This window comes from Phyllobates terribilis, unplaced genomic scaffold, assembly GCF_046119375.1.
Source record: "Phyllobates terribilis strain yellow unplaced genomic scaffold, ASM4611937v1 Scaffold_11__3_contigs__length_659146591, whole genome shotgun sequence".
NCBI classification, from domain to species: Eukaryota; Metazoa; Chordata; class Amphibia; order Anura; family Dendrobatidae; genus Phyllobates; species Phyllobates terribilis.
The window spans coordinates 453973812-453994603 of NW_027362771.1; the positions used below are offsets into that span (position 1 = coordinate 453973812).

At 45.3% G+C, this 20792-nt stretch overlaps 1 protein-coding gene across 5 annotated transcripts in view; it reads left to right on the forward strand.

The window, feature by feature from the left end:
* Positions 1–20792, forward strand: part of SV2B (synaptic vesicle glycoprotein 2B) — a 260779-nt gene that overhangs the window by 222949 nt on the left and 17038 nt on the right. For all 5 annotated transcript variants that reach the window (XM_073653294.1, XM_073653292.1, XM_073653295.1 and 2 more), the window contains 5 exons: positions 1307–1396; positions 3050–3160; positions 4392–4480; positions 4578–4742; positions 20442–20575. In XM_073653294.1, the coding sequence (XP_073509395.1) occupies positions 1307–1396; positions 3050–3160; positions 4392–4480; positions 4578–4742; positions 20442–20575 (589 nt within the window). The remainder of the gene's footprint in view (positions 1–1306; positions 1397–3049; positions 3161–4391; positions 4481–4577; positions 4743–20441; positions 20576–20792) is intronic.

The following is a 20792-nucleotide window of genomic DNA, read 5'->3' on the forward strand; positions in this document are numbered from 1 at the left end:
AACCAACCAGGGGTAGGGAGGGGTTCATTGTGTGGTCTAAAATATAGTCCAGCATGGAATGGTATATGTAGACCTGATTTATAGATGGAGAAAAGTATAGGAAGCAAGTACAAAGCCTTGAGTAATACTAACATATATTACGTGGGAGGTGAAGGTGGTGGGTGTGGGACACACTAAACATTCAGATGGAGAGGTATGGGGAGACTGAGTAGAGTTCTACTGTATATCTGCGATACCTAGCAGATAATCTATTTTTAAAGTAATAATGAATGATTGACAGTGTCAAAAGACCTAGGAAGAGGAACATGTTATAAGAATCTTTTGGATTTGGGGCATAGGAGATCATGTGTGAGTTTGTGTGACAGACAGACTGAGTTGTGGAAAATGAGATTTGAAGAAGAAATCCCTAATTCCCAGTCACAAAGCAGTTTTGCTAAGGCTTCCACTGCAGGAGTGGAGACTAAAGTAAAAAAGATTACTTTTTTTTAGATACATACCTATTTTGGGCTTAAAATGTGTATCAAATACAAATCATAAACTAGCCCTTGAAAATGTATAGCCTGATGTTTCCTTTAAACATGTTGGATTAGATTGTGAAGCATAGTGCAGGTTAAAGGAAATCTGTCAGTAGGATCAATCCCCTTAAGCCGTCTATACGGGCATGTAGGTCACAGGAAGTTGAATAAAATGATACCTTGATAGCTGTGATTTGATGTTTTATTCCAGAGAAATCCATTTTTTTTAATATGTAAATGAGCTGTTAAGATCTATGGGGCCAAGCACTGATCTGCATGAGAATCTGCCTCCAGAGCTTATTTTAAATGAAAGGGGGAGTTACCAGTGTGAGACATGTAATGACTGACAGTCTGCTCTTCTGATCTACATGTCTCACACTGGTAATGCTACCATTTCATTTACAGAAAGCTCTGCAGGCAGATTCTCTTGCAGATCAGTGTCCAGCCCATAGATCTTAACAGATCATTTCTATATTAAGAAAAATGTGGATTTCTCTGAAATAAGACATCAGATCACAAATAGCAAGGTATTACTTTATACAACTTTCTATGACCTGCATGTCCATATATAATTGAATGTCCATATAGACGGCTTAGGAGGGTTAATCTTGCTGATAGATTCCGTTAAAGAGCGGTTGTTGAAAAAATTGCCTCTGAGACAATCATAAGTCTTTTGACATACAGTATAGTCCAATAATCAAATAAAAAAATAAATCCATTTAATTAGAACAGGTTCAAAATTGCAGTAAAACCTTTCATTGGTAATCAATGTAATTTCGGTTTTCTTACAGACTGGTAAACATGATGAAGCTTGGATGATACTGAAGAATGTGCATGACACTAACATGAGAGCCAAAGGAGAGCCAGAAAAAGTTTTTACAGTAAGAATTGATCTGTAGACATGCACAGTAGTTGGTGATGATATGACATTTTTCCAGTCTTATTTGTAATCTACTATCCAGTTTATTTTCTTGCAACAAAATGACTTCATTGTGCATCACTAAATCAACTCATATTTGTAGTGCTCAAATTGGGTATAGGGCACATTATAATATTTAGATTTATGCCAGTTGTTAGAGCGTATAATAATTCCCAAGTCCAATGATAATGATATTGATGATTCGAGTTGTAAAAATATCATCCTATGTCGTTGCCATTTCAAAAGTCACTGAGATTTTCAGTATGAATTGTTCTCTTGCTAACTTTTATCTACGGAGATTAAATGAGTATATACAGTAAATATGGACCTGTTATCAGTAACGGGTGAATGGTTAGAATCCAGTAATTACTAGGGGAACTTCCTAATTTTTTCCATGGGATTTATTTTATCGTTCATTTCTTACTTGTATTAATATTGCATTTTAAAGGTACATGAGTAAGGGTCCTTTTACACAGAGATAAATAACCTGTAACAAACTCCATTTATAAATTGGTGCCCCATTATTTGCATATGCAGTATATTTTTCAATATTCATGAGGTTTTAATAAATGATCAGCTGTTCATCCATCCCATAATGTTTCCATTAGAAATTACATGCCTGTTTATACAAATTGATTATTTGTCGTTCGATTGCTGGTCATGTTCACACCATTCAATCATTGTGAAAGATCCTTTAGACAATTAACCTGTGTAAAAGGCACTTGAAGAGGACCTTTCACCAAATTTTTCATGTTGAAATGGACACAGGATGTTATAGTGGCAAAAAAGCTGAGTAAATTTTTTTTTTTAGTTTTAATTAAGCCTCTCTGTTTTAGAGAAATTAGCAACCAAAGTATTTGGCTCCTATTGAGTTAATTTTAGTTACATTCAAGTGGTTGCTATCAGATAGTTTTCACTGAGGTGTGTACTTTTTCCCCACATATGATGCTGACCAATCATTAGCAGGCAGCAGCAAAGTAAGAAGAAGATGCCCCCAGCATAGTTTAGAGCAGAATTCTCTATGTGAGATGTAATGATACAGCTCTAATCTCCTGGTCTAATCTCCTGCATGAGTATATACAGCAGAGGTAACAGTGCTATAAAAGGAGGAAAACTGATAGAAAGGTTTAATGTGACACAGCTAATCTCAGCTGTGCTGCCCCTCCCCGACTTTGACTCATGCAGGAGGTTAGACCAGGCGATCAGGACTGAGTCATTACATCTCACACACTGAGAAACCTGCTCTAAGCTTTGGTGGGGGAGTGTCCTTTCCTTTGAGTGTTGCTGCTTGGTTATGATTGGTCAGCATCATACTAGAGGAAGAAGAATTACACGCCCTCAGTGAAAACTATCCAATAACATTCACTTGGATATAAAGAGAATAAACTCATTAAAGGCCAGATACTTTGATTTCTAATATCTCTGCAATGGCGAGGCGCAATAAAAAAAAAAAGTTTTATTCTGCCTTGCGTCTATTATTAGATCGTGTGTCCAGTTAAACATGAAAAATTTGGTAAAAGGTCCATAAGGTTTATATTAATACTAATGGATTTCCAAGTGGTTGCAAATTGCCTGGGAGAGTACAATACAAGTTCACTTCTGTTTTGTCTTCCAGGTTTCCCATATTAAGACACCAAAACAAGATGATGAGTTTATTGAGATTCAAAGTTCCACTGGGACATGGTTTCAGCGCTGGTTTGTCAGGGTGATGACGGTTGTCAAGCAGGTATATTGTAAAACACGCTACTTAATAAATTCAGGTTATTTTGTAGTATATACTGTATGTTATGAGACTGTAAGAGGTTAAGAATTAATATGTATGCTAAATATAACTTAGATACATTTTTGTTGAGAAAATTGGTGTAATTTTTACACGAACCAAATTTACAAAAATGTTGAACAGATGTGAGCAAAATACATACAGCTCTAGCAAAGGTTATCCTGATAACACAGCACTGGGATATCATTGCACAAAAAAGTGTAATTCGACACCTAGCTTGACGATGGTCAAAGGCTTGTTTAATGTTAAGTAGGGTCTGTCACCCCCAAAACACAATGTAAAAGAAGCATTTAGTCACACTTTGGACTTAGCCCTTATGCAAATCATACCTTTACTGAATAAATCTGACCCTCTGTTGTGCACAAAAATGGTCTTTATTCCATTATGCTAATTAGGGTAATTGGTGCACCCTTGGCGTGGCTGAGCAGCTTTAGTGCATTGTTCCACCTCCAGAACTTGGATATCCCCGATTCCCTCTCTTGTGGTGGACAATGCTGGCTTTTCCAGAGCAAGTGCTGTTTCAGGAGAAAGGTTGTGTCTGCGTCTCAGGTGACTGATAGTTTCAGGAGGAAGCTAGTGCCTGTGCTCACTCACTGTAGGTGTTCTTAGATTGGTGTGCACGCATAGCCCCTTCTCTCTTCGATGCAGCCGCATGGTACACAGTGTAGTGGAGCAGCTGCAGTAGAGAGGAGAGAGCTGTGTGAACACATGCACCATTCTAAGAACTTTGACAGTGACTGAGAGCAAGCACCAGATTCATCCTGAGATAGCACTGGTTCTGGAAAAGCTGACATTGTCCATCACCAGTGAGGGAGGTGGGGACATCCAAATACAGGGGGTGGAATAGCGCACTAAAGCCGTGCACCCATTTATTGCAAAATGGAGATTCGAATTATACAGTAAATGTATGATTTCCATAGTGGCTAAGTCCACCAAATGAGTATGTGCTCAGTGTCAATTGTATTTTGGGGCTGAGTTATGAAGGCCTTTTCTAGATCTTTACATCTGTACTTAAATACAGAAAATACATAGATACTGCAAGAAATCTCGGAAGTCTGATAATGATGTAAATCAGCTAAATTATGTAGTAATATTATTAATTCACCCAATGGCAGTTGTAATACTGGCAGTGGAGCAGCATGTGGCCTATATTCAGTAGTCTGTCTCTCTGTTGTAGGTATGGGAGAGCATGCTGTACTGCTTTGCTGGCCAGTACAGGAAGAACACAGTATTTCTAGCAGTGGTTTGGTTTACAATGTCCTTAAGGTAACATTTCTTTTGTATTGTCACTGAAGCCTTTTTTACTTCTCTAATTGTGTATGTTCAATGTGTGCTTAATATGTCTATTTTCTATCTCCTGCAGCTACTATGGTCTCACGGTCTGGTTCCCCGACACAATCCGCTACTTACAAGAAGAGGAGTATGCAAGCAGAGTGAAAAGATTTGAGGATGAAGATGTCAAAAATTTTGTATTCAATTTTACACTTGAGAATCAAATTCACATTGATGGGACCTATTACAATGACAAGTAAGTTATAAGGCATTATAAGAATGAATATATTGCAATTAAATTAGTTCTTCCAAGCACCATGATAGGTCAATGTGTGAGATGTTATACACATGTTTATTTCCTTTGTGTGTATTAGAACAATATAAAAAAAACTGAAAAAAAGGCAAATTGGACATAGCTTCTCACAAAACCTCAAAAATAGGCTGGACAAAATTATTAGCACCCTCAAATTAATATTTGGTTGCACACTCTTTGGAATAAATAACTGCAATCAATCACTTCCTGTAAGCATCAACAAGCTTCTTACACCTCTCAACTTGAATTTTGGACCACTCTTCTTACGCAAACTGCTCCAGGTCTCTCATATTTGAAAAGTGCCTTCTCCCCAGGGCCGGCTCCAGGTTTTTGTGGGCCTTGGGCGAAAGAGTCTCAGTGGGCCCATTTAACACATACCACGATTCATGATGCACAGATATGGCAGAGAAATATATATATAGTACAAAGCCGAAGATTTCACTTCTTACATTACATGAGCGATATCTATTGTAAATTCCACAATAGCTCAGAAACCGGCAAATCGCTTCATACAGAATACTGGCCCCATAAAATGCTCCATACAGGATACTGGCACCCATAAAATGCTCCATACAGGATACGGGCCCCCATATAATGCTCCATGCAGGCTGTGCCCCCACATAATGCTCCACGCAGGCTGTTCCCCCCACATAATGCCTCATGCAGGCTGTTTCCCCCACATAATGCCCCATGCAGGCTGTTCCCCCCACATAATGCCCAAAGCAGGCTGTTCCCCCCTTATAATGCCCCATGCAGGCTGTTCCCCCCATATATTGCCCCATGCAGGATGTCACCCCCTTATAATGCCCCATGCAGGATGTCACCCTCTTTATAATGCCCCATGCATTATGTCACCCCCTTATAATGCCCCATGCAGGATGTCACCCCCCTTATAATGCCCCATGCAGGATGTCACCCCCCTCCCTTATAATATCCCATGCAGGATGTCACCCCCCTCCCTTATAATATCCCATGCAGGATGTCACTTTCCCCTCTTTTAATGCCCCATGCAGGATGTCACCTCCCCTCCCTTGTAATGCCCCATGCAGGATGTCACTTCCCCCCCTTTTAATGCCCCATGCAGGATGTCACTTCCCCCCTTTCAATGCCCCATGCAGGATGTCACTCCCCTCCCCTGTTAATGCCTTATGCAGGATGACACACCCCCCTCCCTTATAATGCCCCATGCAGTATGTCACTCCCCCCCCTTTTAATGCCCCATGCAGGATGTCACCCCCCCTCCCTTATAATGCGCAATGCAGTATGTCACTTCCCCCTTTTTAATGCTCCATGTAGGATGTCACACCTCACCTCTCTTATAATGCCCCATGCAGGATGTCACCCCCCCTCCCTTATAATGCCCCATGCAGGATGTCACACCCCCCCTCCCTTATAATGTCCTATGTAGGATGTCACCCCCCTCCCTTATAATGCCCCATGCAGGATGTCACACACCCCCACCTTATAAAGCCCCATGCAGGAGGTCACACCCCCCCTCTCTTATAATGCCCCATGCAGGATGTCACACCCCCTCCCCTATAATGCCCCATGCAGGATTTCACACCCCCTCCCTTATAATGCCTCATGCATGATGTCACTTCCCCCCCTTTTACTGTCCCATGCAGGATATCACACCCCACCCCCGCCCTATAATGCCCCATGCCTCCATACATTAAAAAAAATAAAATCAAATACTCACCTCACTTCTCACTGTAGCGCTGGCGTCCCTGCCCTCTGCTAGGCAGAGACGCTGCTCCCCTCACCGCTCTGCTCCGTGCCCGGCGTCCTCTCCCCGCTCTGCTGTCAGCGCGCGCTCCTTCCCGGCGTCCTCCTCCCGCTCTGCTCTCAGCGCGCGCTCCTTCCCGGCCCCTGTGCTTAGGGCGCGCGCGCGCGCGCTCCCCTCCTCTTAAAGGGGCCGCGCGCGCCGTCCTAAGGAGTCCCCGGCCAATGGCCGGAGGACTTCATCATATATAAGGCACCTCCTCCAAAATGGAGGTGCCCGAGCAATGTTGTTTGCACCTGTGTCTCACCTGTGCTTCAGCCCTCAGGTCCCGTTGCCAGTTACCTGCCAGTTACCTGCCAGTTTCCTGCCAGTTTCCTGCTAGTTACCTGCCTGATTCCTGCCTGAATACTTGTTACCTGCCTGCCTGCCTGAGGTCCGACGGTCTGCCTTACAACTCCGGTCAGTCTGTCTAAGGACCAACTTGTCCGCTCACCTGGGAGCGCACATCAGCTACTTGCCTGCTTGCCTGAGGTCCGACGGTCCGCCTTACAACTCCGGTCAGTCTGTCTATGGACCAGCTTGCCCGCTCACCTGGGAGCGCTTCTCCGCTACCTGCCTGCTTGCCAGCCCGGAGGCTCCGTTGTCACGTGCTGTGACCACCAGCTATCTCAGAGACTCTTGCCCGCTCACCTGGGAGCGCATCTCCGTTACCTGCCTGCTTGCCAGCCCGGAGGTCCCGTTGTCACGTGCGGTGACCACCAGCTATTCCAGAGACTCTTGCCCGCTCACCTGGGAGCGCTTCTCCGTTACCTACCTGCCTGCCAGCCCGCAGGTTCCGCCGTCACGTGCCGTGACCACCTGCTATTCCAGAGACTCTCGCTTGCTCACCTGGGAGCACACATCTACCATCTGCCTGCTAGCCTACCCGGAGGCTCCGCCATCACAGGTCGTACCTACCCCTTACCCAGAGACTGCCCTGATCACTTGCCGTAACTCCCTGTCCGTTCACCCAGAGACTGCCACCCGCTCCCTTACAAGGGCCGCCCCCTTGTATAGTAGCTCAGAGGTTCCGCCTCCCGGACCCGTTACAGTTTGCTCGGGCCATGGAACCCGGTGGCACCCAAGCTCCCTTGCTCTCGGACCTCTGTCTTGAACTGTCCCGTCAGAGGTCCCAACAGGAGGCCATCCTGGGTCACCTGCGGAATGTTAATACTCGCCTGAACACTCTGTCTGATCCACCAACAACCTCCGCCAGTGCCATATCTTGCAATCCGGCAGCTCCGCTGCCCACTAATACTATGGTATCCTACCCCGGACCCCGGCTCTCTGCACCTCCTCGCTTCGGAGGCGACCCCGTCCAGGCTCGGGGCTTCATAAATCAGTGCACCCTGCACTTTGAACTTTTGTCCCATCAGTTTAATTCCGACCGGGCCAAAATTGCCTTTATCATGTCCCATCTCACCGGGGAGGCCCTGGCCTGGCTAAATCCTCTATGGGAGAGAGGAGACCCCCTGGTGTCCAACTTGCCTGCTTTTCTCTCGGCTTTCCGGAAAGTCTTCGACGAACCCGGACGGAAGACCTCATCCGCATCCTCTCTGCTACGCCTCCGTCAGGAGGGTCTCACCGTTATTTCGAACTAGCCCAACTTGACTCTGGAGCAGCCGGGAACCTTATTTCACAGTCCCTGGTTGAAAAATACCGCATCCCCACCAAACCTCTGGCTGTACCCTTGTCTGTCGCTGCCGTAGATGGGGGCCTCTTACCTCGCCCCATTCAACTCATCACCGAATCCATTACCCTGCAGGTGGGAATGCTGCATTCTGAAAGTATCTCCTTTCATGTTCTGCCTGGACTCTCTCACGCCCTCTTGCTAGGTCTGCCCTGGCTCCAGAGACATGCACCCGTGCTAGACTGGCAAACCGGAGAGGTCCTTCGCTGGGGACAAGACTGTCATAAAACCTGCCTGGTTCCCGTCCATCCCGTCCGTCCCTCTCCTACCCCAGCTAATCTACCTGGACTTCCGATTCCTTATTGGTCTTATGCAGATGTCTTTAATAAAAAGGAGGCAGAGACATTACCACCACATAGACCATACGACTGTCCCATCGATCTGCTACCCGGTACTACTCCTCCCCGTGGGCGTATCTATCCTTTATCCGCTGCTGAAACCCGGTCAATGTCCGAATATATTGAGGAGAATCTGGCCAGAGGATTCATCCGGAAATCTACCTCCCCGGCGGGAGCAGGCTTCTTTTTCGTCAAAAAGAAGGACGGCTCTCTCCGTCCCTGTATAGACTATAGAGGCCTAAACCTGATCACGGTGAAGAATAAGTACCCCCTTCCGCTCATTCCAGAATTATTTGATCGCCTGAGGGGGGCTAGGATCTTCACCAAACTGGACCTTCGTGGGGCGTACAACCTGGTTCGTATTCGTCAGGGGGATGAATGGAAGACGGCATTCAACACCCGGGACGGCCACTATGAATACCTGGTAATGCCCTTTGGTCTCTGTAACGCTCCTGCCGTCTTTCAAGAGTTGGTCAATGACATCTTCCGGGACCTTCTCTACTCCTGCGTAGTGGTGTACCTGGACGACATCTTGGTCTTCTCTCCGGATCTCCAGACTCACCGGAGGGACGTTCGTCAGGTCCTGCTCAGGCTAAGGCAGAACCATCTCTACGCTAAATTTGAGAAGTGCCTCTTTGAGCAGACCTCGCTTCCGTTTCTGGGCTACATTATCTCTCAGACCGGCCTACAAATGGATCCTGAGAAACTGTCTGCCATCGAGAAATGGCCCCGACCGGAGGGGTTGAAGGCCATTCAGCGATTCCTGGGCTTCGCCAACTACTACCGCCTCTTCATACCACACTTCTCTTCCCGGACGGCCCCAATTTCTGCGCTCACCCGTAAAGGTACTAATCCCAAAGAGTGGCCACCCGAAGCAGAGGAGGCCTTTCTTTCCCTTAAACAGGCCTTCTCTTCCGCCCCGGTGCTGCATCGCCCAGATGGCAACAAACAGTTCTTCCTGGAAGTTGACGCCTCCTCCTCTGGAGCCGGAGCGGTACTTACTCAAAAATCATCTTCCGGGAGGATGGTAACTTGTGGCTTCTTCTCTAAACTCTTCTCCTCCTCTGAGCGCAACTATTCCATAGGAGACCGAGAGTTATTGGCCATCAAACTGGCATTGGAGGAGTGGCGTTACCTGCTCGAGGGGGCTCTTCACCCAGTAATAATTTACACTGACCACAAGAACTTGGCTTACCTCCAGCATGCCCAGAGACTTAACCCGCGCCAAGCCCGGTGGTCCTTGTTTTTTGCTCGTTTTGATTTTGTCCTTCATTTTCGCCCGGCTGACAAAAACGTCAAGGCGGACGCCTTGTCTCGGTCCTTTCTGGTGTCTGATCTCGAGGAGGATCCGAAACATATCATCGATCCCGCCAGAGTAATGCAGGTGGCTCCCGTGAGTCTAAATCGTCTTCCTCCTGGTAAGACGTTCGTACCAGTACCTGATCGGGAGAAGATCCTACACTGGGGTCATTCGTCTAAACTAGCTGGCCACGCCGGTCAGAAAAAGACCCTCCAGCTTATTACCCGGCACTACTGGTGGCCTAACCTGCACAAGGATGTAATAGACTTTGTTTCTGCCTGTGTGTCCTGCGCCCGCAACAAAGTTCCGAGACACCTGCCGGCCGGCCGTCTCCTACCTCTGCCAGTACCTGCTGCCCCCTGGCAGCATATAGCGATGGACTTCATTACTGATCTACCCGTCTCTGCCGGTTGTACGGTCATTTGGGTGGTCGCTGACCGCTTCTCCAAGATGGCTCACTTCATTCCACTGCCAGGTCTTCCGTCTGCACCCGAGCTGGCTAAAGACTTTATCCGCCACATCTTCCATCTTCATGGCCTGCCCCGTCACATCGTGTCGGATCGTGGGGTACAGTTCACTTCCCGTTTCTGGAGAGCCACTTGTAAATTGCTGGACGTCACCCTGGACTTCTCCTCCGCTTACCACCCACAGTCTAATGGTCAAGTGGAGCGGATCAATCAGAACCTGACCAGTTACCTTCGGCACTTCGTTAATGCCCACCATTCTGACTGGGTGGATCTCCTGCCATGGGCCGAATTCTCGTACAACAATCACGAGAGCGAGTCTTCCTCCAAATCCCCGTTTTTTGTAGTCTACGGTCAGCATCCTCGGATCCCGTTTCCCGTCTCCACCTCGGCGGACAATCCGGCTGCGGAATCTCTTGTTAACAAATTTTCCTCCATATGGGAGAGTACCCGGTCCGCACTCCTTCTGTCATCCGAGCGTATGAAAAGACACGCTGACAAAAAACGTCTGGACCCTCCTCAATTCCGCCCTGGGGATAAAGTCTGGCTCTCGTCCAAATATGTCCAGCTCAAGATCCCTTCCTATAAGTTAGGGCCTCGGTTCATCGGCCCACTGGAGGTCATCAGTCAGATCAACCCGGTGGCCTATAAATTGAAACTCCCGGCCAACTTACGGATCCCTAACTCCTTCCATGTGTCTCTCCTCAAACCTGTGGTGCTTAACTCTTTTTCCAAGTCTACAGGTACGCCTCCTGCTCCGGTTTCTGCTGAGGACGAGTTTGAGGTAGAGAACATTCTTGCCACCAAAAGGGTAAGAGGAAAGACCTTTTTTCTGGTAGATTGGAAGGGGTTTGGTCCTGAGGAGAGAACGTGGGAGCCCCGGGAGAACATCCATGCCCCTCTCATCCTAGCTAAATTTCTATCTGGCCTAAAAAAGGGGGGGCCTAAAGGGGGGGGTACTGTAGCGCTGGCGTCCCTGCCCTCTGCTAGGCAGGGACGCTGCTCCCCTCACCGCTCTGCTCCGTGCCCGGCGTCCTCTCCCCTCTCTGCTGTCAGCGCGCGCTCCTTCCCGGCGTCCTCCTCCCGCTCTGCTCTCAGCGCGCGCTCCTTCCCGGCCCCTGTGCTTAGGGCGCGCGCGCGCGCGCTCCCCTCCTCTTAAAGGGGCCGCGCGCGCCGTCCTAAGGAGTCCCCGGCCAATGGCCGGAGGACTTCATCATATATAAGGCACCTCCTCCAAAATGGAGGTGCCCGAGCAATGTTGTTTGCACCTGTGTCTCACCTGTGCTTCAGCCCTCAGGTCCCGTTGCCAGTTACCTGCCAGTTACCTGCCAGTTTCCTGCCAGTTTCCTGCTAGTTACCTGCCTGATTCCTGCCTGAATACTTGTTACCTGCCTGCCTGCCTGAGGTCCGACGGTCTGCCTTACAACTCCGGTCAGTCTGTCTAAGGACCAACTTGTCCGCTCACCTGGGAGCGCACATCAGCTACTTGCCTGCTTGCCTGAGGTCCGACGGTCCGCCTTACAACTCCGGTCAGTCTGTCTATGGACCAGCTTGCCCGCTCACCTGGGAGCGCTTCTCCGCTACCTGCCTGCTTGCCAGCCCGGAGGCTCCGTTGTCACGTGCTGTGACCACCAGCTATCTCAGAGACTCTTGCCCGCTCACCTGGGAGCGCATCTCCGTTACCTGCCTGCTTGCCAGCCCGGAGGTCCCGTTGTCACGTGCGGTGACCACCAGCTATTCCAGAGACTCTTGCCCGCTCACCTGGGAGCGCTTCTCCGTTACCTACCTGCCTGCCAGCCCGGAGGTTCCGCCGTCACGTGCCGTGACCACCTGCTATTCCAGAGACTCTCGCTTGCTCACCTGGGAGCACACATCTACCATCTGCCTGCTAGCCTACCCGGAGGCTCCGCCATCACAGGTCGTACCTACCCCTTACCCAGAGACTGCCCTGATCACTTGCCGTAACTCCCTGTCCGTTCACCCAGAGACTGCCACCCGCTCCCTTACAAGGGCCGCCCCCTTGTATAGTAGCTCAGAGGTTCCGCCTCCCGGACCCGTTACACTCACCTGCTGCCATTGCGCAGTATTGGACTCCAGCGTCACCGGTGTCTGTGTTGTGACTGCTCAGGAGAGACCATGGTGGAAAGAAGTCCCGTGCCCTCTGACCTGAGACGTCACAGTCAGAGGACGCGGAAGAGACTGGAGGCACGGAGAGAGGTAAGTATTGTGCCACCAGCTGCCACGGGTCCCATAGTGCGGCCTGGTGCCCGATGGCGAGTGGGCCTCCCCGCCTGCTCAGCGCCCCGGGACTTGCCCGGGTGCTGTCGCCGGCCCTGCTTCTCCCAAGAGCAATTTTAAGATCTCTTCACAGGTGTTCAATGGGATTTAGATCCAGACTCATTGCTGGCCACTTCAGAACTCTCGAGTGCTTTGTTTCCATCCATATCTGGGTGATTCTTGAAGTATGTTTGGGGTCATTGTCCTGCTGGAAGACCCATGACCTAGGAGGCAAACTTAGCTTTCTGACACTGGGCACTACATTGCGACTCAAAATCCTTTGGTTATCTTCAGATTTAGTGATACCTTGCACACAGTCAAGGCACCGAGTGATAGAGGCAGCAAAATAACCCCAAAATATCTTTGAACCTCCACCATATATGACTGTGTTATTTTCTTTGTAGGCCTCATTCCGTTTTCGGTAAGCAGTAGAATGATGTGCTTTACCAGAAAGCTCTATCTTGGTGTCATCTGTCCACAGGATGCTTTCCCAGAAGGATTTTGACTTACCTACATTTTGGCAAACTACAGTCTAGCTCTTTTATGTCTCTGAGTCAACAACGGGGTCCTCCTGGGTCTCCTCCCACAGCCTTTCATTTAATTCAAATGTCAATAGATAGTTCACGTTGACACTGATGCACCCTGAGCCTGCAGGACAGCTTAAATTTCTTTGGAACTTGATTGGGTCTGCTTATCTACCATCCGGACTATCCTGGGATGCAACCTTTCATAATTTTTTCTCATAGAATCATAGAATGTTAGAGTTGGAAGGAACCTCCAGGGTCATCTTGTCCAACCCCCTGCTCAATGCAGGATTCACTAAACCATCTCAGACAGATGTCTGTCCAGCCTCTGTTTGAAGATATCCATTGAAGGAGTACTCACCATCTCTCGTGGCAGCCTGTTCCACTCATTGATCACCCTCACTGTTAAAAAGTTTTTTCTAATATCTAATCTGTATCTTCTTCCTTTCAATTTCATTCCATTGCTTCTCGTGATTCTATGTACAAATGAGAATAAAGATGATCCCTCTATAGTGTGACATCCCTTTAGATATATGTAGACAGCTAATATGTCTCCTCTCGGGAGCAAAGAATGACCCTCTTATGTGCAATATCTCGACTTTAATAGGGTCAAGGAATTTAGAATTTTTAGGATTTATTTTTTTATATCAGATGCTTCCTGATTTATGTCAGTTCTGCGCTCTTCTTTCTCTGCTGTCCACATCCAGGGAGATTAGCTACCGTGCCATGGGTTGTAAACTTCACGATTTTGTTGCACACCAAGGACAAAGGAACATCAAGATCTCTGGAGATGGACTTGTAACCTTGAGATTGTTGATATTGTTCAACAATTTTGGTTCTCAAGTCCTCAGACAATTCTCTTCTCCTCTTTCTGTTCTCCATGCTTAGTGTGGCACACTCAGATACAATGCAAGAATCGAGTCAACTTCTCCCCTTTTTATATGGTTTCAGGTATAATTTTCATATTGCCAACACCTGTTACTTGGCACAGGTGAGTTTGAATGAGCATCACATGCTTGAAACAAAGTTGTTTACCTATAATTTTGGAAAGGTGCCAACAATTGTGTCAGGACGATTTTTGGGGTTTTGTGTGAAATTATGTCCAGTTTGCTTTTTTCTCTGTTTTTTTGTGTTGTACCTATACACACAAAGGAAATAAACGTGTGTATAACAAAGCATGTGTAATTGCAATAATTTTCTGGGAGAAATACTTCATTTTCTGGAACAATTTCAAGGTGCCAACACTTTTGGCCATGACTATATATATATACAGTAGGGAAAATAAGTATTTGATATACTGCTGATTTTGCAAGTTTTCCCACCTACAAATTTTTATCGTAGGTACACTTCACTTGTGAGAGACAGAATCTAAAATAAAAACCAGAAAATCACATTGTATTATTTTTAAATAATTAAATTGCATGAAATAAGTATTGGATCACCTACCAACCAGCAAGTATTCTGGGTCTCACAGACCTGTTAAACTTTCTTTAAGACATGCTCCTACCCTACACTCATTACCTGTATTAATTGCAGCTGTTTGAACTCATTACCGGTATAAAAGACACCTGTCCACACACTCAATCAATCACACTCCAACCTCTCCACCATGGCCAAGACCAAAGAGCTGTCTAAGGACACCAGGAACACAATTTTAGACCTGCGCAAGGCTGAGATGGGCTACAGGACAATAGGCAAGCAGCTTGGTGAGAAGGCAAAAATTGTTGGCACAATTATTTGAAAATGGAAGAAACACAAGGTGACTGTCAATCTTCCTCGGTCTGGGGTTCCATGCAAGATCTTGCCTCCTGAAGTAAGGATGATTCTGAGAAAAGTCAGGAATCAGCCCAGAACTACACAGGATGACTTGGTCAATGACCTGAAGAAAGCTGGGACTACAGTCTCAAACAGTACTGCTAGTAACACACTATGCCGTCATGGATTAAAATCCTACATGGTATGCAAGTTCCCCCTGCTCATGGCAGCACATGTCCTGGCCCATTTGAAGTTTTTGAAGTTTGCCAATGACCATCTGTATGATCCAGAGCAGGTGTGGGAGAAGGAAATGTGATCAGATGAGACCAAAATAGAACTTTTTGGTACCAACTCCACTCGCCATGTTTGGAGGTAGAAGAAGGATGAGTAAAACCCCAAGAACAGCATCCAAACTGTGAAGCATGGTGGGGGAAACATTATACTTTGGGGTGCTTTTCTGCAAAGGGGACAGGACCACTGCACCATATTGAAGGGAGGATGGATTGGGGCATGTATCACAAGATTTTGGTCAACAACCTCCTTCACTCAGTAAGAGTATTGAAGATGTGTCGTAGCTGGGTCTTCCAGCATGACAATGGCCCGAAACACACAGCCAGTGCAACTAAGAAGTGGCTCCATAAGAAGCATTCAAGGTCCTGGAGTGGCCTAGCCAGTATTCAGACCATAACCCAATAGAAAATCTTTGGACGTAGCTGAAACTCAATGTTGCACAGGGACAGCCCTGAAATCTGAAAGATCTGGAGAAGATCTGTATGGAAGAATGGGCCAAAATCCCTGCTGCAGTGCCTGCAAACTTGGTCAAGAACTACAGGAAACGTCTGACCTCTGTAATTGCAAACAAAGGTTTCTGTACCAAATATTAAGTTCTGCTTTTCTATTGTATCAAATACTTATTTCATGCAATAAAATGCAAATTAATTATGTAACAATCATACAGTGTGATTTTTTGGATTTTTTTTAAGATTCTGTCTCTCCATCTCTACGATAAAAATTACAGAACTCTTCCTTCTTTGTAGGTGGGAAAACTTGCAAAATTGTCAGTGTATCAAATACTTATTTTCCCCACTATATATATACACTGTATATATATACAGTACAGACCAAAAGTTTGGACACACCTTCTCATTTAAAGATTTTTCTGTATTTTCATGACTTTGAAAATTGTACATTCACACTGAAGGCATCAAAACTATGAATTAACACATGTGGAATTATATACTTAACAAAAAAGTGTGAAACAACTGAAAATATGTCTTATATTCTAGGTTCTTCAAAGTCGCCACCTTTTGCTTTGATGACTGCTTTGCACACTCTTGGCATTCTCTTGATGAGCTTCAAGAGGTAGTCACCGGAAATGGTTTTCACTTCACAGGTGTGCCCTGTTAGGTTTAGTAAGTGGGATTTCTTGCCTTATAAATGGGGTTGGGACCATCAGTTGTGTTGTGCAGAAGTCTGGTGTATACACAGCTGATAGTCCTACTGAATAGACTGTTAGAATTTGTATTATGGCAAGAAAAAAGCAGCTAAGTAAAGAAAAACGAATGGACATCATTACTTTAAGAAATGAAGGTCAGTCAGTCCGAAAAATTGGACAAACTTTGAAAGTGTCCCCAAGTGCAGTTGCAAAAACCATCAAGCGCTACAAAGAAACTGGCTCACATGAGGACCGCCCCAGGAAAGGAAGACCAAGAGTCACCTCTGCTTCTGAGGATAAGTTTATCCGAGTCACCAGCCTCAGAAATCGCAGGTTAACAGCAGCTCAGATTAGAGACCAGGTCAATGCCACACAGAGTTCTAGCAGCAGACACATCTCTACAACAACCGTTAAGAGGAGACTTTGTGCAGCAGACCTTCATGGTAAAATAGCTGCTAGGAAACCACTGGTAAGGACAGGCAACAAGCAGAAAAGACTTGTTTGGGCTAAAGAACACAAGGAATGGACATTAGACCAGTGGAAATCTGTGCTTTGGTCTGATGAGTCCAAATTTGAGATCTTTGGTTCCAATCACCGTGTCTTTGTGCGACGCAGAAAAGGTGAACGGATGGACTCTACATGCCTGGTTCCCACCGTGAAGCATGGAGGAGGAGGTGTGATTGTGTGGGGGTGCTTTGCTGGTGACACTGTTGGGGATTTATTCAAAATTGAAGGCATACTGAACCAGCATGGCTACCACAGCATCTTGCAGCGGCATGCTATTCCATCCGGTTTGCGTTTAGTTGCACCATCATTTATTTTTCAACAGGACAATGACCCCAAACACACCTCCAGGCTGTGTAAGGGCTATTTGACCAAGAAGGAGAGTGATGGGGTGCTACGCCAGATGACCTGGCCTCCACAGTCACCAGACCTGAACCCAATCGAGATGGTTTGGGGTGAGTTGGACTGCACAGTGAAGGCACAAGGGCCAACAAGTGCTAAGCATCTCTGGGAACTCCTTCAAGATTGTTGGAAGACCATTTCCGGTGACTACCTCTTGAAGCTCATCAAGAGAATGCCAAGAGTGTGCAAAGCAGTCATCAAAGCAAAAGGTGGCTACTTTGAAGAACCTAGAATATAAGACATATTTTCAGTTGTTTCACACTTTTTTGTAAAGTATATAATTCCACATGTGTTAATTCATAGTTTTGATGCCTTCAGTGTGAATGTTCAATTTTCATAGTCATGAAAATACAGAAAAATCTTTAAATGAGAAGGTGTGTCCAAACTTTTGGTCTGTACTGTATATATACATATATATATAAAAAAATTAACATTGTGCACAGAGCAAATTCAACTGCTGCGTTGCCATCAGGTGTACGACACATTACATACAAAGGAGATGTCCATGTAGACAGTAATTGCTTTCATGCATTATGTTTCCACTCATGCGGAATACATTGTTTTATTCCATTTATAATATAGCACAATTAATTTCTTTCCTCCTTGGTTACAATATACTGTAAATATTGATTATTAATCACTTATTATTAATACCTAATTATCTTCTCGCTAAATAGAACAGTGAACCTGTGCTGTCACATTTTCTTATAACCTCTCAAAAAGTACAGTAAATAGTGTAAAATATTATACAATATTAATTATTGCAGTCACTAATATGATTATTTCTTCTACATTTTTCTTTTACGTTTTATTACTAAACAAACAGCAAAAATAAACATGAAGATAAATAGTAAAAAAAAACAATAGATGCGTTGTCAGGGCAAAATAGCAATCAAAGGGAAGGTAGATGCTAGCCTTATTGTGATTCTAAGGGCTTGTACAGATGACCGCTTAAATCGGATGAGTGCTATCCGTGGTTTTGATGGATAGCATTAGTCCCCATGTTATTCTATGGGGATGTGCCCATATTCGATTTTTTCTTCTGAACAAGTGGTCCAAAGAAAAAAATTGCAGCATGGATGATTTGCCTCTGAGAAGCAGATGGTATTCACCCATTCATTTATGTCCATGGGTCAGTGAAAAAAATCCGACCGCACTCGGATGACGAGAATAGAGAAGTTGGAGAAACTTTTATTTTCTCTCCACGTCCGAAAAAATCAAGTCCTTCTCTGATCCCTCTTTGATCAAACACTGATCAGAGTGTGATTAGCATAATCGGAAGGAGACAAAACAGTCACCTGCACCTAAACTAAAAATTATATTAATAGGTGCACCAATTGGGTTTTTCCAACATAGTGAGTTATGGCATGTTGCTAAGACACAATATGGTAAATCACAGCAATAATTGGAGCTTCTACTTTTGGGAATTTTAGGCCACGTTTACACATTCAGTATTCGGTCAGTATTTTACATCAGTATTTGTAAGCCAAAATCAGGAGGGGGTAAAAAATACAGAAGTGGTGATGTGTTTCTATTATACTTTTCCTCCTATTGTTTCTCTCCTGGATTTGGCTAACAAATATTGATGTAAAATACTGTCAAGAACAGTGTAGGAAAGACGAAGGGATGAGGGGAAGGGAGTCCAGACACTAGGGAAAGGGAAAGCATCCCTATATTGGTTCCTTACCAATCGCCGAACAGGAAACCTAAGCCCTGTATATCCCTAGAGCTGGACCCTGTATAAGGAAGGTTGGATGTGAGCACTGGTCAGTCCCCACTATAAACTAAAGACAACAAGGGAGACAAGCACAGGGGGGAGAAACTTAACTTTAGTAGACTTCAGAAAGATTACACCAAATGTCCACCAGCGCATCAGAGAAGAAGTAAGCCAACTGCAATAGCTCCAAGCCTTCACAAGGGAACATGTGAATATCACCGGCGCACCCCTGTAGCAAACTGAAATTATTTAAACACCCAGACCAGGGTGTCAATCAGAGCAGGAGGAAGGTAGCCGCTGGGTCCTAAAGTAAGACAGATTTAAGAAGGCGTCTGTAATGCCAAACTAAGTGACCTTCTGCAACCAGCTGCAGAGTGACTGTTTGCTAAATCTGACACACCCGTGACAAATACTGACCGAATACTGAACGTGTGAATGTGGCCTTAGGCTAATTCCCTCGATATCCTCAGTGTAAACTGACAGGAACTGCAGGGGTTGAGATCTGCAGCATGTCAATTAATGTTGTGGATGTAGGTGTGAGGGTCGCCCTTTGACAAGCGAAGGTTGAAATGTGCGTCTTCCCAGCACCTTTTTTGCAGTGCAGTGTGCAGGAGTATATGGTGCTGTGGTTTTATAGATGGATCTCTGCTGCAAGAAGTCCTCAGCAAACATGTTCTATCGGAATGTAGCCTCGTGTTTTCATACGTCCGATGTTATTTTTCCAAAACTGAACCGTGATGCATGGACTGGCCTTTGCTCTCTCGGCAATAACGGCAAGACTCATATATGCCTACGAGGTAGGAGAGTATGGGTCAATAAACCTGTGCTCGGACCGGGAATGGCAGACATGTGAAACCTCCCTAATAGTGAAGCACAGCCTCTACTTAGATGGTTTTGACTGCACCTATCCCAACCTGGAGCTCTGTTAGTACTGCAACTGAGCTCCACGATTCTGTGTGGTAATGGTCACTTCCTGTTGACTCAGTTCTTCAACTTTCTAAAGAATAGACCTGTTCAGGGTCTGCTTTTTTTCACAGTGCCTATATATGATGTTTGTATAAAATTCTTTGGAGCATAACATCATAAAATCAATATGCTTCTATCATAAGGACATCTTTAAAAGCAACATAATAATTTACAGAATTGTATAATTTCAGTCATTATTATGCAGTAAAAAACATAAACGTCCCCTCTTAGTTCTCATAGTGTACAACTGTACATAAGATGCCCCCCGCCATTTCTATTGCTTGATCTGTGCTGCCATCTAGTGACACTAGGGCAGAATTCCACGCATTCTGCAGTATAGAATAATATTGATGTGAGTAATGGCAAATTAATTAAGAAAATGTAACAATGTCATGAAGACTGTGTGAGAATGCAACGTTGTGTATTGTATTCTACTTGTGAAATTTGTATACAGTATATGTTGTACTTCTCCCTTCCAACTTTTATCTTATGTTCAATGGTTTTAAAGGTTCTATAAGATGAAGCTTAAATATGTCACTTTTGAGGACTGCGTCTTTGAAGAATGCTACTTTGAGGATGTTACTTCAACAGGCACCATCTTTAAAAACTGCACTATAAAATCTTCATATTTCCATAACACAGGTAAGATAAAATAGCTAATTTAGTTAAAAGAAACCTCAGGCAGAACCACATCAAACTCTGTGTTGGATCCCTCATTATCCCTCCCCATTTTTGCAGTGTTTAAAAATCTGAAAACATATATAAAAATAGTATGTACAGTATATAATATATTTGTTTCAGTACAGTACTTGCTCATACTAAACTAAACTAAATTAATTTCCAAATTGACATTCATGTT